General features: G+C 43.4%; 1 protein-coding gene across 1 annotated transcript in view; it reads left to right on the top strand.

Moving 5' to 3' along the window:
* LOC147700834 (putative DBH-like monooxygenase protein 2) overlaps positions 1-26,239 on the top strand; it is a 114,768-nt gene extending 88,529 nt beyond the window's left edge. The window contains exons 8-13 of the mRNA XM_086929744.1: positions 8,639-8,730; positions 11,523-11,619; positions 12,514-12,573; positions 16,409-16,539; positions 23,926-24,031; positions 24,935-26,239. Coding sequence (XP_086785870.1) covers positions 8,639-8,730; positions 11,523-11,619; positions 12,514-12,573; positions 16,409-16,539; positions 23,926-24,031; positions 24,935-25,183 — 735 coding nt within the window. The 3' untranslated portion in view covers positions 25,184-26,239. The remainder of the gene's footprint in view (positions 1-8,638; positions 8,731-11,522; positions 11,620-12,513; positions 12,574-16,408; positions 16,540-23,925; positions 24,032-24,934) is intronic.
* The last annotated feature ends 1,169 nt before the right edge of the window (positions 26,240-27,408 follow it).

Raw genomic sequence — 27,408 nt, 5'->3', positions numbered from 1 at the left:
AAACCCAAGTCACAGAAACAAGTTCCTGATGTCTGAAATGACAACAGCAACATTTCTCTTCATGTTTCTACTGACCAATTGGAATGGTCTGTCCTGACTGACCGGCACCAGTCCTGTAGAAAAGTAGGAGCAGATGGGAAAAAAAATCTCCAAGCCAATCAGAATTTTTACCTATTTTTAAAACTTTTTTTAGGAAAGTTTTGTATAGATTTGCCAAACAGTTTGAAAGTTATTTATCAATGAAGTTATTTGAGATGTCATCACTGATTTTACTAATGAGGCCAGGTAACATGTCATTTCAGTGATGTAATATGTGAGGTCATATGCAATGCATGGCAGTGGCATATGTTATAGTTAGCTCAGTAAACTAGAACATGTGAAATTCTGTGTTTTTTTGTTTTTTAAACATTATTTTTGCTATCACCATTATTACAAAACCGGCCTATAACTTTTATTAAACCTTTGGTTTTTCCAGTAAACCTCTTTTTTAATGTAAAGTAAGATTCTATCACCATACCTAATTATAGAGTTTGATGAAGGGGATACTCATTCCCAAATGTGATGAATATCTTGTCCCCAACATTAACAGTGCCCTAGAATACAAAGCATTTGTAATAAGGTTGAAGGCATACCTGTCATATTTCCTGATGGACTAACCCACCCACCAAAATCCAAAGCCAAAGATAGCAAATACTATTCAAATAAATAGTAGAATTTTCATGTAATCAGCATTTAACAGGTTAAAGAGTGTGCTACTATACCCATTCAAGGAAAGCAAAGGGCCTGATGTATAGTTTTGAGGATATCCCGTCAGCTGTTTGACAAGTGCACAACATTACAAGTTCATTTTAAACCTGTGCTTTGAACATTACACCAAAATTTCAATGGCATCATTATTTATGACTCTCCTGCCACCAAGGCGACACTGATTTGATTCTGAGGGCCTAATTATGAGTCTGGCCATCCTCAGACCTCCAGATTAATGGTAAGACTGCGCTGGCGGTTTCCGACTGCCACATTATGACCTTGCTGGTCCTGCCACCCTGGCTCAACTGACTCTGAAAGGGAACCTCCATTCCCTAGCAGGAGTGCAGTGGTCAAGAGGCATCTATATGCTTGACGCGACTGCCGTCCCACCAAGCATATTACAAATTTCCTCCATGCCATGCTCGAACTTCCTTTGACATTCCCATTGTTTAATCCCTCTTCACTATAAGTGACATTCCCATTGTAGTACCTATTTTATAGGAACTGCTGAGGGAACGGCCAAAAAAACACCTGCCAGTGACTAAAAAAGTCATAATATGGCAGGCGGGGGGAACATCCTTTTCAACGCGGATGTTACCCCGCAGTGCTTTTACGACGCGTCCTTTACAACGCAAGTCGTAACCACGACTTGCGCTGGAGGGTGCTAAAGGATAAAGAATAGTTTATTTACTATTCCAACACCTTCCCTACTATCCACGGGGACTGGTGTTAAAATAGTAAATTATACTATTTACTATCCGCGCCCATCATCGCAAGTCATTGTAACAACTTGCGTTGTTAAAGACGCGTTGTAAAGGCACGCGTGTAAACGGTACGCGTTGTACCATCATACATCCGACAGGCGGTTCTCACGCTGTTTTGGTGGCGTGGCGGGGTCCCACTGTTTCACCTTCCAACTTGTAATCGAGCCCTGAATGTATTTTAAATTATAACATGCTTTCCCAGATTCAAACTTTGTAAAAATGTCAATTCATGCAGTAAAGTTTATTGAGCAATAACCCCTGTATGTGTATTGCAGCTAAAATGTATGAGTCTGAAACAGTTTTTGATAATAAGCAACCTTCCAAATAGCTATTTAAACAGTTAAAAATAACTAGAGGAGGCACTCTACAAAGATATTTATGAACATGTGCCACAGTGATCCTGTAAAACTACTTCACATTCTCAGAAATGTTATTAATATAGGTTGAGACGTATATCTGCCACCAGCCCTGTCCTATCTCTGTCCTAATTCTACATTTTTGGTATAAAAGTGGAAGAGACAGGCAGATTGGCAGGAAAGGGGGAATTAATTTGCAGAAGGGCACTTACAAATATGTAAATCAGTTAAAAAATCATAAATGTTACTTACACATCAACTCTAATAATAATAATAATAATAATACAGGCCAATCTGGCGTATTCATTTTTGGGTCCAAAGGAATTGCACTTCATCATCATTGGTGGCACGCAATACTATTGCTTTGTACCGACAGACATCTATAAAATAAAAACCAGAAACAAAATTTCGGAAAAATGGTTAAATAACACAGTACATTGTATGCCCACATATATGGAAAATTGTAAAAAAAATGCTTAAAAAGGAAAAATGTAAAATATTTGAAAATTGATGCTCAAATCTCGTTAACTTTACAGACAACCATACTAATCACGTTGTACGAAAATAAAAACAAAATAGAAAGCAGTCTCTTAAAACCTCTTTGTGCATAACATTAAACATTGCAGCCATCCCAATACGTTTTTGGAATATAAACTTGATAGGTGAACCGCCAGATTTATAAAATTACAAATACGTAAATAGAAAAATGAATCATAAAAATTATATGAACCATCTCACATCTAACGCTACACAGCACACATTTATAATCATAATATAAAAAAATGCATGCCCCAACCACATTGCCCCATACATGCACACACACACATACACACATTCACACACACTCTTACTCTCTTTCACTCTCTATTTCTCACCCATGTGTCTGACTCCAGCGACACCATATAGCACAAACAAAAGAGAGCAAAGCCCATGGTGCGGGCAGAATTTATGTTCGTCAGCTTGCACTATCGGGAACATATTTTGATCAGATGATGTCTTGTTCTTTGTTGTTTTCAATGTATATACTTTAATATACCCAGCCATTGCCTGCCCGAACGGGCTGAGGGGCCACACCCACTCTAGTTTTGACCATATGAAAAATTGTGTCAGGGAGAGCAATGGTCAGAGAGACACTCATTATTTTTAAGTCTGAAAGCCAGAAGCTAAGCATGCAGTAAATGTGCAGGCTCCTAGCTGCCTGAGCTCAACTTTGCTTAGCTGAAAAAGTCACTGTTCCTATGGGCATGACCTCTACATCATGACAAACCAACTCGAGGACCCCCATAATGATGAGGGGGAGCATCACTGATTTCCTCAGACCTGGGCACCTCAGTTATACGCCCTGAATTGCCCAGGGCTGAGTGTCAATCAGTGACACCTTGTCACAGAGTGGACTTTTTACATTAATCTCACTGACCCCATTCCACTATGTGATGAGTAAGGGAATGCTGAACTTAGGTCAGCCAATAAGGAAAGGCAACAGTCCTAGCCCTCCTGCAATCTCTGAGGCAGAGTGCTAAGCATGCAGGTAAGTAGGATTTTATTTGTAATGCTTGGGGCATGCGTGCATGTGTGCATAAACATTTGGGAGCTAATGTTGAGACTGGATGTGTGTTTGTTTGTGAATGTGTGAATGCATGAGTATGTGTGAGTTTTTATGTATGTGTTTGTGCCCTGACTGATGAGTACAGGCCTCAGCAAGGCCTGCGAATGCAAAGGGTTCGCCCTTCTGTGCACAGAGTCCTCAGACTACACAAAGAAGTTGGCACGGAAACTGGAAATACAAAGACATAGTTTAATAAACCTTTAAAGGTGGTACTACAGCCCACACAACACTCTACAGTATTGTACAAGGTAGCACAAAGAACTCGGACACACAGTCCCCTTTTATACACAAAGAAGGGGCTCATAAGTAGGCGGATACAACTCAAAACGTGATTTACAACCATATATGGACATTTCTTGAACATGATCGATACATGGGTGGAGTTAACGGTTCTTGAGACCCGCCGAAATACACATTCCTATCTATGCTAATCAGAGACAGATGTAACTCCTAAACGCACAAAGACCTATTTATAGTTTGTTGCTGGGCAAACTTCAGGGGTGACTAGCAGTGAGGGAGGACTCGCCTTATGTCGAGCACATGGCAATGTATGGCACACAAGATGGAGGCCAGAAAAAACTAGCAGAAGGACACAATAGCATGTCTTCAGCTAATGCTTAATACTATTGCTGTTTTATTTACAACTTGACTGCCAGCTTCCCCGCTAAAATCACAGGCAAGCACTATATATAACATACACAGAGATCTACACTTTTGCAATGCAGAGCTGTATTTGGTCAGATTTATGTCTAAAATATGCCTGAAATGTTGCAGGTCAAACTGCTTTACCATATTCTTAGCCGTATGTGTCTCCATTTCATCCGAACACAAAAGCACAAACCCTCCTACTGATGTAAGTCTCACCCTGCAGTGTCCTGAATTTCATTTAGGTAGAAAAATGGAAGCTCAGGCACAAGGTTAAATCTATGTCAGTCACACCTGCTGTCAGGGCGCAGCAGTGGGGCGGGCTGGCACTTACCTCCCGGCCAGCCAGCTGGCCGGTCACTTCCACCTCTGCAGAATCCCCTTCCTGGCTTCTGTGAGAAACAGGAAGCAGGAAGCACCAGGGCTCCCACGCTCCCCACAGTCAATCACAATGCTGCAATGCAGCGTTGTGATTCGTCTGTGCACCATCCTGACTATAAACCATGTGCCTCGCCAGGAAGCGCAGCGGGCGCGACGATTGCGCGCCGAAGGCGCGCCTAAGGTAAGCCCGTCTGCGCCCGTCCGCGCCAGACCGAGCCCTGAGCCCATACCCCAGGCTGGCCATAACTGCCCTCGATTGAAATATTCACTCGATACTCTGTACCAGCTCAGGGAACCAGTGAACATTAGATGTAAGGGAACTATCATGCCAGAAACCGATCCTACTGGCTGCCCAAACTGCGACTACAGGTTATCCCCATCCCCCCAACCCGAACCAGCTCATCTCGAGATGGCCCTGTTGAATTGTAGGTCACTCCCAAAGCATCAGACAGAAATCCATTTACTACTAGCAGAGTTGGGCTTAGATGCTCTGTTCTTAACAGAAACGTGGCTTTCCCCTAGCACAGATCCAGACATCAATCAAGCACTTCCTCCCGGATACCTCATTAAAACTCTAAATAGACCGAAGGGTATTGGTGGGGGGATTGCGATCATCTACCGTGATAATCTTTTATGCCAACTTAAAGATAGCCCCATTCTGGATAGTGAAAACGTTCTGTTCTCCCTTCACCTGCCACCATCTACGACACTTTCTGGGGCCCTAATCTACCGCCCTCCGGGACAGGTAGGGGGTTTCATAGGCTCACTCACGGACGCCATCTCTTCTCGTGCTTGTGTGACCCCTAACTTTACAATCCTTGGAGACTTAAATCTCCACTTCAACGATCAAGGCAACAAACTTGCAACTGACCTAAAAGCCGATCTGGCTTCCCTTAATCTTCATCTACTTAACAAAGAACCCACCCATACGAAAGGTCGGCTACTGGACCCTATCTTTTCCAACCTTTCCACCCTCACTGTACAAACTCCTCTGCCCCTTCCCTGGTCAGACCACTTCCTGGTCCCTTTTAAACTTCAACTTCCAGGCAAATCGTCTGACATCCCCCTCCCTCGAGCCCCTTCTCGTCCCTGGAAAAAACTGGACACAACCTTATGGGATCAGGCACTGACGTCTACGGTTCCCCTAGTAGTCCCTAATCCCTCGTCAGCTGAAATCCAACTTCATAACTGGATAAAAGATTCCCTCGACTCAGTTTTACCTCTTAAAACTCTCCCTTCCAGTAGGAAATCGTCCAAACTACCATGGTTCACGGAAGAACTTCGTGAATTAAGAAGAAAGGGCAAAAGGCTTGAACGCCGTTGGAGAAAGAACTGGAATACAAATGACAAAAGCGACTATAGAACCCATATTAGACTTTATAAAAACGCATTAAAAACTGCACAGGCCAACTTTTTTGAGGAGCAAATAGCCTCAGCCGCTAATTCCGCGAGAGAGACCTATCGAATAGTGAAACTCCTCACCAAAATACAAGACCCTCCATCTTCCCCAGACGTGGATGGCGCAAAATGCAACCAAATGGCAGAGTTCTTTTCGGCAAAAATTGCTGAAATCCTGACTTCCCTTCCAGCCCCATCCACCACTCAAGCACTTCTTGGCTCCTCCCCTCTCCAAGACACCCCGAGATTAACCTCTTTCTCCCAAATCTCCACTGAAACGTTTCTCAACGTTTTACAGAAAGTCAAAAGTGGCTCCCCATCAGACCCAGCCCCCATTAGTAAATTGAAGCTAGTTGCTCCCACTATTGCTCCCCTGTTCACTAAGCTGATCAACGCCTCCTTTGAAAACGGTATAGTCCCAGCGAACTGGAAAAAAGCCACAGTTAAAGCTCTCATAAAAAAACCGCACTTAGATCCCACAGACCCTTCCAATTTCAGACCAATCTCATTGCTACCAGCTATGAGTAAAATAGCCGAACGAGTAGCAAATCAGCAACTTTCGGATTTTTTAGAGACCAACCATCTTCTCCGCATATCCCAGACAGGCTTTAGACCTGGACAGGGGACTGACACCGCTTTGTTAGCCGTTGTCGAGGAAGCCAGGGGCATATTGGACGCAGGAGGATCAGTGGCAGTGATCCTCCTCGACCTGAGTGCCGCCTTCGACACGGTGGACCATGCAACCCTTGTCCAGCGCCTTGGCCTAATAGGAGTGGCTGACTCCGCCCTGGCCTGGATATCATCCTTTCTCAAAGACAGGTCATTCCAAGTGGCTGACGGGTACTCCGTCTCCACTGCTCAGTCTCTTAGGTGTGGTGTGCCTCAGGGATCTTCCCTGAGCCCCACACTTTTTAATGCTTACATGGCTCCCCTTGAGGATGTTGTAAAGCCGTTTGGCATTTAATCAATAATGTATGCTGATGACACCCAGCTGATCGTCTCCCTTAACCAGGCTGACAACGCCCTGGCCAATCTGAGCAGCTGTCTGGAGAAGGTGCATCAATGGATGTGCGAATCAAGGCTAAAACTAAATGGGGAGAAATCGGAAATACTCCTCTTAGGAACCTCCAACAAAATTCCCACTTCCCTTCCTTGGCCACCGTGCATGGGAACACCACCCATTCCCAAGTCCGAAGTCAAGAGTTTAGGGATATGGCTTGACCAGGATCTAAGTTTCAAAACTCAGGCGAGAAAAACGGCGGGAACCTGCTTCGGCCTGATAAAAATGGCTCGAAAGATTTTACATCTACTTCCGCTCCAGTCCAGGAAACTCTTGCTGCAGGGGCTTGTGAACTCCAGACTGGACTACGGAAATGTCCTGTATCTGGGGGCCCCAGCCTCGGTGATCCACAGACTTCAATGCGCACAGAACGCGGCGGCGAGAATCCTCACAGGAACTTCAACGAGGAATTCGGCCAAACCAGCTCTCAGAAGTCTGCACTGGCTGCCAGTAAAGGAGAATGTCATTTTTAAGACCCTGTGCATTACTCACAGAATTTTGCACAATGAAGGCCCTCTCAGGACACTGGTGTTTCAACAACAGTCAAGTCGTCAACTAAGATCCAACTCTCTTTCCCTCGCCAATGTCCCTAGAATTAGGAAGGCCAGAACAGGCGGCCGCCTGTTCTCCTATAATGCTCCTAGACTGTGGAACGCCCTTCCTCTTTCCCTGAGGCAAGAACATAACCACCTCAGGTTCAGGAAACGCCTACAAACCCTGCTTTTCCCTTGAGCTCGCCTTCCTGACCATTCCTTCCCTCAGTACCGTGGTCTTTTAGCGCCGGGATGCCTTAGGGTAGCTGCGCGCTCTAGAAAACATAAAATCAAATCAAATCAAATCAAATCAAATCACCATGACACGGCACTCAGCCAGGGGTTGTAGGGGTGGGCCTTCTCCGTGCAGGCTGTAATGTAGCCTGTATAGAGAACATGTAAAGTGTGCATGACTGTTTTGGGTGGCCCAGAGGTCCAACCAAATAGTGTTTGTGGGCGGGTTATAGTACTCTTCTCCAGATTTCTTATCTTTTTAATGAATGTATTTTACCAATATTGATGTTGTAATTCTTGACTCTTTTGCACATTGACTCATATGAATGATGTTTTAATTTGTTATTTTAATGTGGATTCCCCTTGAATTCCAAATCATAATAAAATAAACTGAAAAACTGAAACTGTGCTCTTCTCCAGCTCTTCAGCCCTGCCCCGACCCCTCGCGCAAGCTGCCGCAGCAGAATGACAAACTAAAATGACAATAACATTAGTTATAGCATTTTATTTTTTCCTTTCTTTTGCTGCTTTGAGGCATTGGGGCGATGCTCTTCCACCTTGGCTGAGGATCTGCCATTGATCTATGAACATGACGAACTCCATACATTGAATTACTACTCTGAATTGGGTGCAATGTTTTTCAAGCTTTTTGATTGGCCTAAATTGGAAGCCTCCCTCCCTTGGTGGCAGTTAATCTAATGATAAAAATCATGCTTGCACTACAGAGGGACCAATGATCAAATGTGCCTTTCTCTCTCTGACCTAAACGTTTTCATCCATCCCAACCACTTTCTGAGATGTTTCTTGTTTTAGCCCAAGCAAGTCTAACAGGAGTAGGCTTTGGGAGCGGCTTGAAGCAGGAATGCTGATGTGCAGCACTGTTCCCTGAAGGGATGTGTCCTTTCTTGTTCTAGGTGACTGGCGAGGTGAATCCAGATATGCAGGTGTTTGCTTACCTCCTCCACACTCACCTGGTGGGAAAAGCGGTACAGGTGGTTCAGTACAGGTAAGCAGAGCCGTGGTGCAGTGACATGGTGATTAGTAAGGCTTCTGGTTAGCAGGAAAATGGTGACACATCAATAGGAAACTAGAGTGCATATTTATTAATAGATTACGCAGCACACCACATCACCTTGCTGCACTCTGTGTTAGGGAAAGGGCAGGAATGAGCCATACTTAACATTGAACAGCATTCCTGTCTTTTACCTAGCCCCAATGCAGGCGACCTTGCACCATGGTGAAAGGGTGCCTATGTGTTAAACAGAGTTGTTTTTGTGCAGGAAAGAACACCTTCTTGCACAATAACAATCGTAGGAGGAATTACCTCATAGAAAGAGGAAGCAACAAGGAGAAAAAAAGTTATTTCTTCTCATTACGCCTCGCCTCAAGAGGCGTAGCATTGTGACCCATTCCCAGAGATAGCAGTGTTGGTAAATCTGGGAACGTACCAAAATGCATGGGTGGATATGTGGTAACACCCACGCTTCACCTAGGGAACACCTTACCAGCGGAGAGTAACTCAAAGCAGGGATTTGCATTGTGTTGATTTATCAAGCCAAGCAAAAGTTGTGTCGGCCATGTGCCCCATCGCATGGCACAAGGGTGATACCACTCTTTGTTAAATATGCCTAAGTATATATTGTTTTATTATAATTAGCATATGTAAAGACAGATTCTGCATTTATAATTGATTCTCACAATGCAGACTTCAAAAGGATTTCCTTGTTTCTTGTGTTTCGGTTACCAGACTTCATTTTAGTAGTCCAAATTGACACAGTTTTCATTATTGAAATTTTCAGGTTACATCATTAAGGTAACTTAGCAACTTTTGAATAGTTCATGAGAGGGAAAAACACAGAATGCCTATTATTTGCTCCACATAGGATCACCCTCATGTGCATAAAGGCAAGGCAGTCTGGGAACATGCAAAGATCTTAATAGCAGGTGTATCTGACCTGCTTTTGGCGAATGATGCTGGAGTCCAGGCCAAGAGGAAGGCCTTCTTTACCAGTGACCCGATGCCAGATGTGATGATGATGGCACCGGATACAATCCTACACCGCTGCTAGAGATGTATCAAGTGCAATAAGTATGGTCTATTCCAAGCTGTACAATCAAGTAACGAGCATACCATGCAGATTTGGGTAATTACAGGACCAAAGTCTTCATGTCCTGGTATTTACCAGGAATTCTTGACACAGGAAACATAGTCAGGCCTGACCTGCTGAAATTCCTCTGAAGGATGAAGAGGTTATCACATACTGTTACTGGGTGGAATAAAATTGGTACAACTTATAATTTAGATACGGAATGTAAAAGTACTTATCACACATATTTAAACTGACTTGAGCCCTTGTAATGGAGGCACATGAATAATGTAACAAAATTGTTGTAACAAAACTGTTGATTGGTTTCTGTAAATATGTTTTTTGTGTTCAGATTAATGTATTTTAACAATTGTATGAAATTCTATGCAACTAGAAAAAGACAAAAAAAATATAAATCTTTCTAAGAGAAATCCAAATGTATTTGTGAAGCAAATACATTGTAGGTGCCAAATTAAATATCAGAAACAAATAAGACAAATATGAGCTATTTACAAAATCTAATACAATGTAATAATTAAATGTGTAGACAGTTATTTATCCAACACAGCCAGCATACTGAAAACGTAATATTAGTCACTACTCGAAGATACATTTGTTACATTAGCATTAAAAAGCTTTCAAAAATGTGATGAGCAGGAGTCATTTTATGGTCTTCAGTTGTGTAGATATGTGTGCCTTTTCTAGTAAATATAGCCCAAGTCCATCATGTATGGACAGGAAGCAATTAAAAAAAATCAAATTGGTGTTAATGGATTTAAATACCTGAAAAATAAAAAAATACAGTGTTGCTTAACTTGTGGTTATTGAGGAGAAAAAATGAAATTATTAATATCAGTGTTGTCTCCAATTTTCAAAATGTGTACATTAATTTCCCAAACACTCTTCCAAAATTCAAGCATAAGTAACAATAATATATAAAATATGTTACAGATAATTGTCATTGTGTTTAATGCCATTATACTGTTGAGACCACTAAGTTGTATCAATGTAATTTATCAGGAGTCAATTAATATTACAAAAATGTTAATCTGATCTAAGGGCACTGATAATACATCCAAAACACAGAAAAGCAAAATTTTGTTGAATTAGTCAGACAAATCAACTAAAGGGAATTCTTCATTCCAGTATGAACCTACAATATTTAATGTTTCCTGAAGGCTTCTTAAATATCAAGACATTGGGTACTGGGTTACTGGCCAACAACACATAAATAGGAGAGCGGAAAAGAGCTGATGACTTTCCCATGATTGGATTTCCTAGGAAAAAGATTTGCTGTTGGAGTAAGCAAGTGTGTGTCTGCTTGGTACATACATATAAGAGTAGGTTATCATCAATCAAGGGGCAAACATAACTGGGCCTGAAAGTTCTGATTCCAAATAGTAGTGCCTGAGAGGTTTTGTTATGCTATGTAAGTTAGTTTCTCTTTTAGGGTTGCATGTAACTGAATGTTTTCTGGGTCTTGGTTATTTGGATCTGAATTTGCGGGTGTACATCAAATGTCGGCACTCTCTTAAAGAGCTGGGGTAAGAACATTTGCTATCACCTTTAGAGGCCCTATTAATAAAACCTTGTTTCGGGAGCCAAAGGGTTGTCCAAGTATAAGAGAAAAACTCCAATAAATGCAGGCAATAAATGTTTTGAAGATGTTGTACAAATGAGAAAGTTCTCAACAGCCTTTCATATCTACAAGGAATGGAACTCAGATTGGATTTTTGAGCCGAGATATGTCCTACGACTTCAGCCTCCAAGAGACAAGATACATGCCTAAGATCATCCCCATCAAAATGGTAAGTGGATTACCTGAGACTGAATGAACTTTTTGTCACTGGCCTACTTCAATAGACACACTCCTTCAGAAGTTTAATTTGGTATTACACCACAAAATGTCATTATTTCCTATAGTGCCCCCCTAAACATCCCTGCACTGAATGGTGCCTGCAACACAGTGCAGGGATGTTCAAAAATATCTATTTTTCAACAGAAACTTATGCTGCAGCCTTTACGGAGCACTGCAAAAGCTTTCATTGGAAAATGGATGTTTGCGACCGCCCAATGGGAGGTCTCATCATAAACATGCAGTCGGATCTGCCGACCTATGGTCGGACGGTTCCAAACTGCAACGGGTATGTCCACCCAACATCATAATCAGGCCCATAATGTTTCTGCTCATAGTATCCTAGATGGCTCTGCGTGTGGAAAATTTAGACCAGAGGCCTCACAGACATTGGCCTTCGGCCTAAGTACATCAGACCACCTGACCTTTTTATATCCTGCTTTGAGAATTTGTTATCGAAAAACCAAAATGTTTGTTGAAAAGTTTTTGAAAAGACAAAAAGTTTGCTGAGCAGGTGCTTGAAACATTGCAGCTACTCCTTAAAATTACACTGTGTTCAAAGGAGCTGCCATGAAGCCACTGAGTTCCCCACCAGGAAGGTGGAGATGTTTAAATATTTAGAATTGCTGTATGCAAGGGTGGCGGAAGTTATAACCCCCTTTGCCCTGTCAGTACGGTCAGTTACCCACCAAACCTTAAATAACTCACTTCGTCCCATATTTTGCCCAATATGCTGCTCTTCTACTGTAAAACTAGGATCAAATTCAAAATATTTAGTACATAGTGAATGCTTCAAAATGTAGGCCTAGATTTGGTAATAAGCAATATATTTATTCTCCAATTCCAGGGAGATGAGTTGCAGACGGTTTGCACATACAACACATCAGGACGTCACAATGTAACATTTGTAAGTTCAGTTTTAAAAATCATACTTTCTTTCATCATTATTAACCTGCATGCAAGGAAAATTACCAGCCATGTGTTTGCTTCAACAATCAACTTTGGATTGAATGTCAAAGCCTAGTTTGCACTTGCAAATACTCTGATTTGCAAATTCACATAATTTGTGTCTGCAGAATGGCAATGATTTTTATTATTTAATAAACCCATTTATGACTCAAAAAATAATGTACAACTTTTAAAATGGATTTAACGACCCATAACAAATTTCAATTAGCATGTGGTGTGAAAGGGACGTTACCTCCTAAATGCAATTCGGATTGGTATGTATCAATATTTTGCAATCACAAATGTAATTGAAACTGTTGATCAGTTACGGACGAAGAAGATGGTAACTGATTCGCAAGGATAGAAGGGACCTCTTACGACTCCCTTCCTCTATGAGATAGGTGTCAGCAGACTCACAGGGATAATAAATGGTCCAGGATACCATGCCTACACCCCTCAATTTTTCACGAATTGGAGATTTATTTTAGGCTGTTAAAGAACACTTTAATTTTGGAATGCAAACAGAGGCTTGCTATTCTTTTGTTCCTTATATTTGCAGTCAGGGCTGGACTGGCAACAGCACCCAGCCCTGGCAGATTGCTGTTCCACCAGCCCATGGGAGTAGGAGTGAAGTGAGTGGAGTTGCTAGCAAGAAGCACCCCTCCCACCTTTATTACAGGGGGCTGATGTTGTAGCACTGCTGAACAAAACGGTCCCCAGTGACAAAACCGGCTACCACAGGTACAAACTGGCTCCCACCCCTCTGGCCCACCAGGGAAATGCCCAGTGCCTGCTACAGCCTGTCCGGCCCTGTATGCATCCAATCCCATGGGTTGTAATTAGCAACATGCCTAGTTGTTATACATTTGACAGGTCATTCTCCAACTGCTGTAATCCTCGCAAGGTGTTGAAAAAGCACTATACGAAAATGCATTCAAATTGTGAACCATGCCACTCCAAGAGTAAGTTTTGGACCCCCTCCCTCCTTCCAAAAATTCACATCAGAGTCAGATCTGATAAAGGACACCAACAAGGATCTGACACCTGCATTTCCCTCAGACTCGGCGTCAGTCCGGAATACATTACAGGCTGTGACACTAATCCCTATGCCCCAGTCTAGTCTGCCTTATCCGGAGTACCCAACTCCTTTATTGATTCAGCAACATTTTTGGGTGCCATTTCAGAAATGCTTTGGAGTAAAATAGTCCCCTCTTGTGCTCCGGCTAACCCCATGAATCCAATGAGATTTGCTTTAAGAGATATGCAGTACCATCCGCTGTACCATCCTCCTCCCTTTGCTCCATTCCTCCTCTTGTCACTGGTGACCTGGGTACTACCCCAAATACAACTTCAGTTTCACTCGCAGTTTCAGTGCCATGGCCGATGCCTGTTCTGCTCACTATACCCTCATAATCTTCTCCTTCAGTAGCAGATCCTATTACCTCTATGGTACTGAAAACAACTCTACTAGCACCATAATTGATGCCACTGGTGCTGTAACCCTTCTCTCCATCTCCACCACCCGTGCCACTGGTTCTGCACCCAGCTTGACAAGACACATTAGCCCTGTCAGAGTTTCCTTGACAACATTGATGATGGGAGACTCAGTGCCACATAGAAGAGGGGGGATTTTTTGGGGAGACTCTGATCCTCATATAGACACCAGCCAGAATACAAATGTTGGGGATGGAAACACTGTGACTCCATGATTTGGAACACAGACTTTGAGGGGGTTAAAAGATACCAGTGTGGATACCTTGCCTGAATGGGAACCATATTCCCCAACTGGGCTGTTTCCACTTGAGGTCATCACTTAACACTCTCTGATAAAGAAAAGTGTAGAAATGCTGGAACTCCACATTCCATCTTCAAAGATTAAAGTCAACTTTCTCAGAGAGGTTCTGCTTTTTACAACACATACCCTTTAATGAGGCCCACACAGAGCCCCTCCTTGTGGTTTGTGAGAAACCCACAGTCTCCCCCCAGCCCCTGGGTACTTAGCTTTCCTATTGCCTTATTCGTCACCATAAAACCTTGTGGTCCTGGCATCTTGCAACTCAACGTTTTTTTCTTCAGTCACCTACCACCCTGTCAGATAGAGATTCCAAGAAGATGGTGAAATGTGGTGGGAAACCCTTCTCAGTGGGTAGATAATCTCACCTGTCTACACAGACACTATGAACAAGCTCTCTGGGACATGGAATAGACAGTTCTCACCAATTTACCAGATCATCTGCTGTCCCATGTTTCATAATTATTAGGGAATGGGTAGGATCTGGCTAAACAGGTGATTCAGTATGGTCTGGACACTGCAAACTCTTTTGCCAGAGCTATGGAGATATTGATTCCTCTATGTAGCAATGCATAGCTGAAAACTGCAGGATTTGTGGTAGATGCCTCATCCTCCAAAGCCTCAAAATGTATGCCTGGAGATTGAGTGGAGCATTTATTTTCCATATCTCCTGGGGTAGTGGATGTCATCTTATGTGCTCTCTGTTACTCCACCAAATTGTATTTTTATGTAGATGAAGTCATTTTTAAAAGTAGGCTCTCTTTAGGACAGTCTATCTGATATCCTAAATTTTGCCCTATCACTACCTAAGCAAGGGTGTGCATTGGGCACAGTTACTGGTTACTTATTATTGTTATCAGCCTTTCCTTGTCTTCCTGATCAGCCGCCCTCTACAAATCTCCCATTGGTATGCGGTTTTTGAAAGGTCTCACAAACAAATTGAATCCAGGACTATTTATAAGGCGGCAATGTGACCTTAAGCCTGTTCTGTTTAGATGTGTTCTCCATTTTAACCATTGCACAGTTGGTCTTTGCAGCTGCTTACATTTAAAACAGAATTTCTCATTTCTCAGTCAGCAAGATGTGGGAGAAAATTGCAAGCATTGAGTGTAAAGCTTCTCTTCACTTAGTTCTTCCATGATAATGTGGTTCTCAGAACCAGGGCTGCTTTCCTGCCTAAAGTGGGCCAAGTCATCATAGTGCCAGCCTTCTTTCCTCCTCTACACTCCAAGAAAAAAGAAGAGTTACTCTACAGTCAAGACCTCAAGAGAGCCATCAGCCTCTATGTACCTAGAACAATGAAGTTCAAAATGGATGACCAACTCCATATTGGCTTTGGCAGCGATAGAAAAAGAGAGACAAAACACAAGAGGATATTGTTTGGTTGGATGATCTGGTGCATCAAGATGTGCTATATCCTGACCCACAAGGAATCATTAGAGTGCTTAGGTTCTCATTCCGCTATCTCTGATCAAGATAGAGGAATACCAGTGGCAGAACTTTCAAACCTTTGTAAATCTTTATTGTTAGACTCTAAATTGCGGAGGGAAGGTCACTTTGCAGGCTCATTCCTTCATGATTTTTAGTGTAACCAGCCATGCACCCACATCCTAGTTGAGTATTGATTGGCTAATCTATTCAAAAGGTGAGAAATGTGTGATCTTGGGTAGAGCACGAACACAAACAAAATGGCTTTGTAATACTTTGGACTGCTTTAGGCTGATTAAAGTAAGGGACCATAACACTGTAAAAGGATAATTTCCACTTCATTGTGTGACTTGTGAGAAGTGACTGGAATCCCCTCAGAGAGGTCTAGTTATGAGCCAATGGATACCCCATTTTGTGAAGACAGATATTACAAGCAGCGCTGATGTCTGTGGCCACTTTCTAGCCTGTGTGTTACCCTTGTGTGTCACAGATAGCGGTCACATCACCCACTTGGCAATGTATTGTAATAGTTGCAGCAGACTAACTAGTCTTGTCTTGTTGTGTCTCCCCCTAGGGTGGTATTAGCACCACCGAAGAGATGTGCATGGCTTTCCTTTACTACTATCCCAGGAACAGCATCGGTCTGTGTGAGAGCATCCTAGATTACAGTCCTGTCTCATCATTCCTTGGGTTCAACATCACCAGGTATGTGTATGTTATCATCTTGTATCTGTACATACATAAATGAGCTATGGTTAATTCTTTTTGCCAAGTCCAAATCTTCCTGTCAAGCTGGTTGTTCATTTAGGTGTATCCCCATCTCAGTGACAGGTTATGCTTTAGCCCCCACTCAAAAAAGTTAATTCTTCACTTTGAATTCTAGGGAAAAGCTATTTTTTTATTGCTTTCTTTTTTAACTCTACCCATCCGTCTGGCCTTTAGGAAGGTTCATCGTCCTCCCGATAACACCAAACATGAACAGCACACACCTAAGGGAACAAGTATGGAGGAAAGTAGCAAAATTGGAACTAGAAATGCAGTTTGAGTAATGATTATTTCCAGAAAGCAATAGTGTTGATGTCATATGATCTGCCTTGCAAGCCTCCCTTCATGAGGCTCCACCCAGAGGCTTTGCCCCTTGACCCTACATCTGGGAAAAGTGACATTCCAGTGCTTGGGGGCATGTTTATTAAATGTTGCTCTTGCACCATGCAATGGTGCACTAGAGTGGCACAATTCTTAAGTTAGAGTAGTTAGGCAAAACAAGGTCATCTTTCCTGACCCTGACTGGCCTGATAAATCTAGGGTAACGCAATTTAATTCAAAACAATGCATTGCATTACTCTGCCCTGGGAAGGCATTCCATGGGTGGAGCGAGGGTGTTCCCATGCACCCACCCATGGAGTTTGGTGCATTCCCCAGACTTTCCATTACAAATAGCCCTGGGAATGCGTCAAAATGCCAAGCTTTCCAATGTGAGGCATAATGAGGAGAAATATCTGTATTTCTCCTCTTTACTTCCTCTTTCTATATGTGCTGTATTCTGCAGCTCACATAGAAAGAGGAAAGTGCCTCTCAGGATTCTTTTTATGCAGGACGGTGCCCCTTCATCCACAATAACTAGCCTCCATGGTGCAAGGGTTCCTGCGTTTGCACTAGGTCCAGATTGTGCCCCAGCTCAGGGAAAAGACAGGAATGCACCATACTATGTTAAGTAAGGCGCATTCCTGTCCTTTCCCTATCACACTGCGCTGCGCAGCACAGTGACTTGCAGGGCTGGGTGATTTTTTATGAAAATGCCCCTGAATGTGGCCTCACACTCAACTTATCTGATTATCACAAAATACATCCAACCAGCAATTGAGATATTAAACGCCAAGACCATTAATGTACACTTGAAATCAGAAGTTGGTTAACGCGCCTGAAAATTTCTGGGCCTCAACGAGCTTCCTTCTAGAGGGTCCAACTATGGGCCATATGCATGAACACATTTTCCCATAGACTCAGAATGGGCAAAACCCTTTGATGCATCTGGCCCTGTGTGTAGAACTTCTGAGTCTGGACAGAAAAGTGCATCTGCACTCAAGCTGACCAGGAGTGCACTGATGCACTGACACTCACCACATGAGCTGCAGCCAAAACTAAACAAGCCAGTAACCAATAGGAATGTAAAAAGGTGGAAGCTCACCCATGTATGAATCAGGAACCCTACATCTCTATTAGTTTAGAGGCAGTCACAGGGGACAAGTATTCCAGAAAACACCAGCTGTTGTCAGCCCCTGTAAATAGAATGGCTACAAACCCACAGCAGGCTGGCATATCATTGCCAAAGAAATTGAAAACCCTAAACTACTTTAGAAAAATAGTCCCAAAAATGCACTGCCAGCACCACTACAGATTGCTGTAAACAAAGCTATGATTTTTCCAACACCACTCTGGCAACTAAACCTATGCAGACCATTTTCATTCACAAAACTGTCCGAATGTATCATTTTCTATTCAAGTCCAAAAAGCCTTCGTACCCCAAAAAGCACCAATCTAGAGGGACCTAAGTGGTCTCCTCATTGCAGGCTTTCTACATTGTGTGCCACATAGGCAGGGCATCCTACATTCTGCTGGTCTCTCTAATTCTCTCATACTAGACACCCCTGCATAATAATCTGCCTGTAAAATGGCTTTAAATTAAATTCTATTTGGTGGGCTTGTTGTCTCCAGACTGTCAGTTCCAGAAACAATACTGTAAATTCAGAGGAGACCTTACTTATTGGTAAATGCAGTCTTTGCAGTCGGAGCAGCAATCGACACAGCCCTTTCGTGCCTCTACTCGATGTGGTGGTGGCAGAGGCCATTGCCATCAGCAAGGACACCAACCTTCCTCTTACTCGACCCCTGCCATAACTGCAGCATATGGTTTTTCTGCTCAACTGGATTGCGATGACCTCAGACCAGTGAGTTCCGCAGGTAGTTCAGCATGGTTCACACAAGCGCATAGAGGTGACAATGCCCCCTTGCGAATGCACATCTATTAACTGGGTCAACCAGAGAATCGTATGGACATCTGTATAGCGCAGTGTGGTGCTCTCCAGGCAATAAATATCCTTCCACCCAAAAAGAGACACACTAGAGAGAAACGTATCTGTAGATTTGCAAATATTTAGGCATATGCCTAGGCACGCAAAATCAGTCCATCTTGTATCAATCCCACGTCCGTTTACGGACATCCAGAATCTTCCTTCGCGCATTGTTTAGCGGTGTATTGTGTTCAGAGGTGCTGGTCATTTTCTTATACCTCGGTTGCCAGTGTTTTGTACATGAGATTGAGAAAAAAGGAATGAGAAAATAAAGAGAAAGGAATGCTCTAAATGGACTCCCTTTGATCACTGTGTTGGTTACTGCCTTTCATACAAGATGGACTGATTTTCTGTGCCTCTGCATATGTGTATGTGGTAGTTCAGCATGTCTGCACCTTTCAGTTCATGTCTTCCCCCCCCTCCTCTTCTTCTTTTTTTTGCAGATCATACTTGCATTCTCTCCCAAGAAGTTCAATGTTGGACAAGGCAGCCACAAAGTGTGCCCAGAGTTAGTGAAGGGCACGGGATGTTACTCCCACTACTTCAGAATGCCTGAGAAGGATGTCAGGCTCATACTGATTCTGGAGCTTTGGTTCTTGATCACCTTCCTTTGGAATGTAATGTTAAAGATGTTGACCCTGATGGCCGAAGTCCTCTCTGCCCGCATCCAGGGGACTGTAAGAGTCATCTTTTCATGTGCCCATCCTGCAGTCTCACAGACATTTCCTTCAGTTTGTACTTGAGTCAGACAATGTTTAGTTTGCAAGCTATTTCTCTGCCCTGAAGACTTTTCTCCCATTTATCAAAGATAATCAGTGGTTGTTCCTGACAGACAGCACAATCACCACAGGTACTGCAACAAGTAGGGTGGTATTGGGTCTACGGCACTGTGCCAGGAAGCGCTATGTCTCTGGCGGGGGTTCGACTCCCAAGGAACCCATCTGGCCACAAATCATTTGGTTTAAATGTCAGATGGATGACCTAAGCAGATGCTATCTTGTGGGGAGCTAGTGGCATTTGCACCCAGAAAGTGGGTCAAAGCACTTCTTTGGTCATTGGGGCATGCCTTGCATAGATCCTTTTTTCTACTGCAGAGATCACAGTGTCATGCTTACTGCACATTGACATTTCTGTCTCAAGACTCACTGGGTCTCCCTTCTCCTACATGCCTTTCCACTGTTGATTCTTTCCCAAGTTCTGAAGGTCAGGATGGACTGAGCTTACCTCATTCTGGCTAAACTGTACTTAGTCAAGAAAGTGGTGCTGCAACCTGATGAGCCTCAGACTGTAACCTCTGCTCCATCTACCTCTTCAGGAGGGTGTTGTGTCTCAGCATTAATCAGTGATCTACCCTCAAACCTCCATAAAAGACACTTGCTTATATGGAAGTAATGCAGTCGTTTGGTCTGCCCTCTGAAGTAGTAGACATACATTTGGTGGCTTGGAACCCATGTACTAAATCAATGTATTCTTGCCTCTGGGCAAAAGTGTGGCCTGTTGAGAGGACCACCAGAGTGACCCACTTCAGGATATGTTTTGTTTTTTGATTTGTTGCAAGCCCAACAAGACTTTGCTGTGGGCATAGCTAAATGTTATTAGCAAGCCAATTAGGCCTTTTATTCATTTCTCTGCCATGCTTTGTTGTTTAGGTCATCTATTCTGATATATGGTTCCTGAAGGGGCCCACTTAAATGCTTACTCCTGCACCTTCAACCATGCCACAGTGGGATCTTAACTTGGTCTCCACTTTCTTGATATGCACTTTTTTTGAGCCTCTGCACAGCCGTTCTTTGATGTAGCTGTGCATTATGAATGCTTTCCTTATTGCAAAGACGTCTGTTTTCTATGCAAGTGAGCTATGGGTGCTGTCAGTACACTCACCATATATATCACATTCTTCCCTGACAACTTGGTGCATAGATGCTTTTCTGCCAACTGTAGTGTGGCCCTTCCATGCGTGGGAGTCCATCACACTTTCTGGCTTCCTTTCTGTTCCACATCCTGCTTAAGAGGTTTAAAGGCTTCATCAGTTGTATTCAAAGTGGGCACCGTGTTTCTCAAGATTAGTTTTCGCTGGATTCGATGCTACTAGGAAAGGAAACACCAAATGGATCAACTTGCACCTAAAAATGTGTTGTGTTCTGGCAAAGAAGGAGATTCCTGAGGGTATTTTGGCCCATTCCTCAATAACTAAGTCTACCTCTACAGCAACAGTGAGCGGTGTTCGGGTGAGGGACATATACCAGGCTTCTCCATATGCATCCATCAACACATTCACCCATCACTGTCTCGACTCTCAAGTCTGTGAGCAGGGACATGTTTCCACTCATTCCTGCAGAACTGGTTAAAGGCCCATCTCTCGGATCCTTCACCATCTGTGAGGTACTACTTTCATATCTATTCACAGAGTGAGGAATGTGCAGGTAGAAGTATCCATCAAAAGAAAAAATGACTTACCTTCAGTAATGCTCTTTCTAGTGGATACTCTCTCCTACTGCAGATTGCATACCTCCCTCCCAGTGGAGTGGGCTCTGTGGAACGGGCTTTTATGTTCCCATAAAGGCCCTAAGTTAGGTCCTCCACTCTGTCATGTTGGTAATCTGTCATAATTGATCCACACCCAAATGCTCACAAGAGTATCAAAAGAAAATTGCTTTCAGTGCGTAGGGTTGACACCTGTAGCCTTACGACTACAGTGGTCGACCTCGAAGCTATGGATCCTGGTTCCAGTCTCTGCAACGACGCTCCACATCCTGTGATTCTGGGCAAATCACTTAATCTGCCTGTGCCTAACAAAAAATGAATGTGTCCTTCTGTAACAAAACTTGTGCTCATGTAAAGCGCTCTGATACCCGATACCTCGGGTCTAGTTTGCGCTATATAACACTCTAAGAAAAAAAATATATGGATCCTTGCCGTCGCTTCTGAAGGCAATGCAAAGCCGCTGTGCAGTCTGATAATACCTTCTACCTGCGTGTGGGAGTAATTGCTGCATGCTAAGCAATCTCTGGTTAGGTTGAGTATCCACCAGGTGGAAATGAAGGTAAACATATTGTTCTTCAGTCTCATCTATCTATCACTACAAACACATCAACAGAAAGTGCCTTACTTGTTGTCTGGAGTAAATTTGATAATCAGTCTTTTTTATATTTTTCAAATAGACATAGGATAGGCCCTGCACACCATATTTAGAAATCTCTGCAGGCCTGGTGGAGCTCCATGTTCCTTTCAAGGAGCCGATACCGCGGCGGCTCCTCTGAAGGCGCTGACGGTTTGCTGAGTGGATGCCATGTTTCTTCTGCCATTCCGCCAACTTTCAAAATCAAACTCCAAAAGCAGGACTTGCTTTTGAAAAACAAAACCATGTTGACCCTCACAACCTGGATGCTTTCTCTAAATGTGTGGGTGTTATTTTTCTATTTTTCTGTTTGCTACTGCCAGGGTTTCCCTGGTGGTACAGAAAGAAAAGTTATTTCTGCTCTAACTAGAGTGAATAGGATGATACAGGCTTTCAGTGTGAGGTATAAACCAGAGGAGACTCCGGCGGTACCAATGGCAGAACTCTGAAGATCCTTCTAACTCTAACTAGAGCCGGTGGACCATTAGGTTGGCAGACAGAGAGCTGGTTTGTCATGACGCGCTCAGTGTACCAGACTGTAAATGATGCCTGTAGTGCCCTCCAGTGACATGTCCCACTTGTCTGGTCTTAATGACGGGTATGATGAAGCCAGATAGGGTGTGCTGCTGCTAGTATCTAAAGGTCTTAAAGAAATATTTGAAGCAATTTGTGGACCAACCTGTTTTTGCTGACATGACAGCATTACATTATTGTTGAGTTATTAACATAACAATTCTAGATTTACTCAAATAAATGAGCAGGTGAGGCAGTTATTATGCTTAGAACGATTGAACAAAGTAGTAAAAGCCTCATTTATAAGAAGTGACGCATCGCTGCGTGAAAGCAGCGATGCGTCACTTCTAAGTGCGCCCTCCTTGCGACATGATTGATGCATTATATTTACTATATGACGCATTATGTCGCAGAAAGTTACAGATTCGTCAGTATTTCTGACGTATACATATGGCGCAAAAGTGACGCATTGCTGGAATGCGTCACAAAAGTGACGCAACTCCAGCAATGTGTCCTTTCACATTGGGAAAAGCCCCTGTGAAAGGGCCTGCATCAGTCTTACGCCTGCTGTGAGGCAGGCGTAAGATATTGACGCATTTGCATCCTGGAAGTGGCGCAGTGAAATCTTATAGATTTCACTGCGTCACTTCTATGACCCTTTCTTGCGTCAGAAGGCCCCCCCTGCATACATTATACCTGGCGCAGGTATAATGTGCGCATCTACCTAGATGCGTCACTTTGTAAATATGGTGCAACAAGGCACATTTTTTACGCTGCTGGTGCGTCACAAAAAGTGACGCACCGTCAGCGTAAAAGTAACGCACGGCCTCATAAATAAGGCCATAATTATTTTAGGCAATGTATAAATAAATGAACCTCGTGTAAGAATGACGTAGTGTGACAGGTCCAAAGGCCATGAATGGCTGAACAGCACGTCCGGGCTGTTTGCCACATTATAAATCACCAGGGTTAGCAGGAAGTGACGTTACAGCCTCGTGCTTCCTGTAGCCTCTCATCAGCCTCATCAGGGGTAGCACATGGTCGAGCCCTGAGTAGAGTCCTGCCTCTGCCACTGGGCTCCGTGGGGGCAGACTCTGACGTACCAAAGAGGACGTCAGAGGTAGGGGAGCTGCCTCTGCCCACCTCTCAGTCACGTCCATATTTTGAGGATATTTTTAAAGGGGGTGGTCCACCTTTGATATGCGCTGTTAGCCTCAGTGAAAGGAGACACCACCAAGTGCTGTAGGACTTCAGGGCACTGAGACCCTCTCTTGGGGACTTTGTTTGAAAGTCCTTGATCGTTTATTTCAGCATCATTTCGGTATTCTTTAAAAAGTGATATAGGAAACTAAAAGGCCTTTTTTAACCAATCTGTCTTTTCTTTTGCAGCAACCCTAGCGCCTTGAACAACGTGTCTTGGACCCCTGATAATATTGCATTGGTGCAACGGGCAACAAAGGAAACCCTTCAGTTGAATGTAGTGTTTCATTCGAATGTAAGCTGTTTTCTATTTCCACGTGAAGAATTAAAAAAAGGCATTTGTGTGTGATGGTATATTAAACAGATGATGTAGATCTACTGATTTGAGCCAAGTTATATGTGCATTTGTTTTATAACCGGTTTAATTCCTGGTATTTAATGATCTGCTGCTTTCAATGCCCTAGAATTGGGTGAATGCCTGTCAGATGGGATGCTCCTGGAATGATAGAAGGGGCCTGAAATGAAGAGAGACTGAACAGGACAGTACTCTATGAATACCATGACATTTCTTGTCTTTGGATCCATGGCTTAATGCTAATGTCTTGGGAGAAGTGAAGAGATTTTTAGGATGGGGTCCAGTGCAGAGAAAAAAAAACAGTTCTCCTTACTTGGTCCAGCATTACCAAGAGCAGACATTAAAGAATGGTCCTGTGTTTGATGTTGTCTGCTTGGTTTTAGACTGGCTGTGATATTTTTCACCAGATACCCCTTTGGGGCATCAAAAGAGGGCAGCAACTAACTCTACTCACCTAAAATGGGTAGAGGTGTGGCGCCGTGGCCAGGGCGACTGACGGTGAGGGTCTCGGTTCGATCCCTGGCTCCGGTGGCAGGAGTTTGCCCAGCACCATGCGGCTCTGGGCAATAGCTCGCTTAATCCTCCCAACGGCCCCCAGCACTGAGATACCCATTCGGGGGTGATTTGTGCGCTATGCAAATACTGGATTTATTTATTTATTAAGAAGGCCCACTGTCAACAGAAAACTTTACTGTATGCCTATGTTCTGGAATGTACATGTATATGTGTCTCGCTCTCTGTACAACATTTATGAAACTCATCAAACAATATTTATTTCTGAGAATGTCAGGTGACTGATGCATGTGCTTGATTAATTCACTCCACTCTGTTCTCTGCTTTCAGGAATCCTTCCTATGGAGCTATGGCTTAATTCACAACATCACTGACCCTCCAACACCTCCCTGCAACGACTCCGAGTCAACTGGTTATGCTCCACCTCCATCAACGGTGTTGAATATCCCATCCACGCCCAATGGGACGAACTCCACATCTCGAGCTGACTCCGGGCACAGCTCACCCACATGGCTCCTTCTTCTCACTCTATGTATCCTGTCAGTGTTCTCAGTGACAGCTCCATTCCTAGATGCGTAGGGGTTAAACATATACATGAAAAAGCACAATTAGAAATAGTTCAATGGTAATGTGGGTGAGAATTCACACATATGTAAACGTTTATCTAGAGTGTATAGTAAGGGTTTTGACATACCATCCATTTGCACATTCTGGGCCATATTCATGGCTTTGTTTGCATCTCTTTTGCACCATGCAATGTGGTGCAGGAACGATGCAAACCTTAAGTGAGATTTATGAAGCCATGCTCGGCCACCTTGAGTCATGTAATGCAGAGCACAATGCTCTCCTGCTTTACCTTGATGGACATCACTTGTTTCTGCTCCTACCACTATTCTCACTGTTCAGACTGCCTTCTACTGCAGCTCTCACTACAACCCCCAGGTTAAAATAAGGGGAAGCAGCTGCAACTGCAACCTGTGGCAGGTCCTTTCTGGCCTTCGGGCCACTCTTCAATGCTTAATTTGTCAAATAAATGCTGGTAGACACACCTTTTTCTAAGAAGCCCTTGTTCAGTCTGTTGTGGGTTTGGGATTGGTGCATGCCAGGGCTGCATAGTCTTGATTCCATTCCATGCCTCTTTTATCCACCACCCTACACTCCCTGCAATTTTATCTCACTCTTCCAGGTCAATGTTTTTAAGTGTTTCTCTATGTCGTTTTTCTTTTACTCTCTTTCTTTCCCACATTTCTAACTTTCTCTTTCTTATTCAAGGTCAAAGTCTAATTAAGGAAAAATATGTCCCGCTTCATAAAAAAGAATGCAGGTGCCCACCCCAGTTGACCTACGCAATCTGTGAGATATAGGACTATCAGGGCCCCTCACCCCAATCTGCAGGGAGAAGTATCGTTTTGCTTTACACATTGCATATCAGGCCTCAACCTAGGCAGTGCAGACCAAGCCTTTCTTCCTTCTGAGGCTAAAGTTATGTCATAATGTAAGCAATTATGAAAAGCATCAAACAGCATTTGTATCTTACTATGGATTTTATGGTGGACTTGCATTTCATGGAATTTTCTGACATTTCTTGTTTGGTACTTAATGTATGCCAATAAAATAATTGATGCACAAAAACCCATCAATGTGTTGTGTTTGTCTTCAGTTCAGTAGATGTAGCTTAACAATCAAAAGATTGAGGTTTTCTTGTTGTTTTGTATGCTGAATGGAGTCACTTACTGAGTTAGCAGGGCCATACTTTCAAAGGACCTCTCTTTTCTGCTTAGTAGTATTCTCTAGCGCTAAATATTCTTTTATTGTATTTGATTATTTGAATAGGAGTCATTCAGCCATTGGACTGCCAGCTATCATAGAAGTTTGACTTAACAGTGGGGAGGCATGGAAGGAGGTGCAATCTAGGTTATATGTTACCAGCTAAGGCAGGACCGGTTCTTGAAGCTTGTGGAAGAGGGATGTTTGCACACATTTTCTGTACTTTCTATCAACCACCTAAAGGTACAGCTTTGGTGGTAGAAAGTTCTATACCGATTACTTCACAACAAAATATTTGTATTGCAATTGAGGATTAGATGTCTGGTCTGGTAAGCCAGGAGCCTGGTGGGCAGGCAAGGGAGTATCATTGTCCACAGATAGCCAGGTGCACGGTCACGCATTCCTTAGTGCACGAGACATGCCTGCTGGACAGGTAACCAGTGGTGTGAATCAGCAGATTTGGGAAGGGGTCGCTACCTGCCATCCCCAACACGCTGAAGCCCTGGGTGCTCCTGATGGCAGAGTTATATGTCATTAGAGCTTTCCAACAGTTCCAGGAGGAAGTGCCATGCCATGCCAGAGAAGGTAAGGTAGCCTGTCGAAAAAGGGCCACAGCAGCAGCTTCCCGACCGCATGCGCCTGCAGCAGGTTAAGAATGTAGAGGAAAAGACTAGGCCACATTGTTTACCGGTAGTATGAATAGTAGATCATCGTCCAATACATTCAATTATTACAACTGAAGATATAAAACTTGAAAGGTTATGATTAAATGAAGCTATAAAGACCGGGTCCAAGTCACAAGTTCAGGCTGACCACACACAATGGAGCATGGGCTGGAAACAGGACTGAGTTCAGTCTCTTAATAATACCTTGTGCCTGGGTGCCAAGATGTGCAGTTGCTTTGGCCGGCATCGAGGAACTGTCGATGGGAGGTTGCCATACAAGGTCCTGCATTGAGGTGCATCGTACAGCAAAATCTGAGATGATTGATCAGAGTTTCAATATGAGGTCCTGCATCATTGTCGTGGAAGCTTCTG

Source organism: Lissotriton vulgaris, chromosome 7 (assembly GCF_964263255.1).
Source record: "Lissotriton vulgaris chromosome 7, aLisVul1.2, whole genome shotgun sequence".
NCBI lineage: Eukaryota > Metazoa > Chordata > Amphibia > Caudata > Salamandridae > Lissotriton > Lissotriton vulgaris.
The sequence above is the reverse complement of the archived record's forward strand: the minus strand, read 5'-3'. Positions and strand labels throughout refer to the sequence as shown.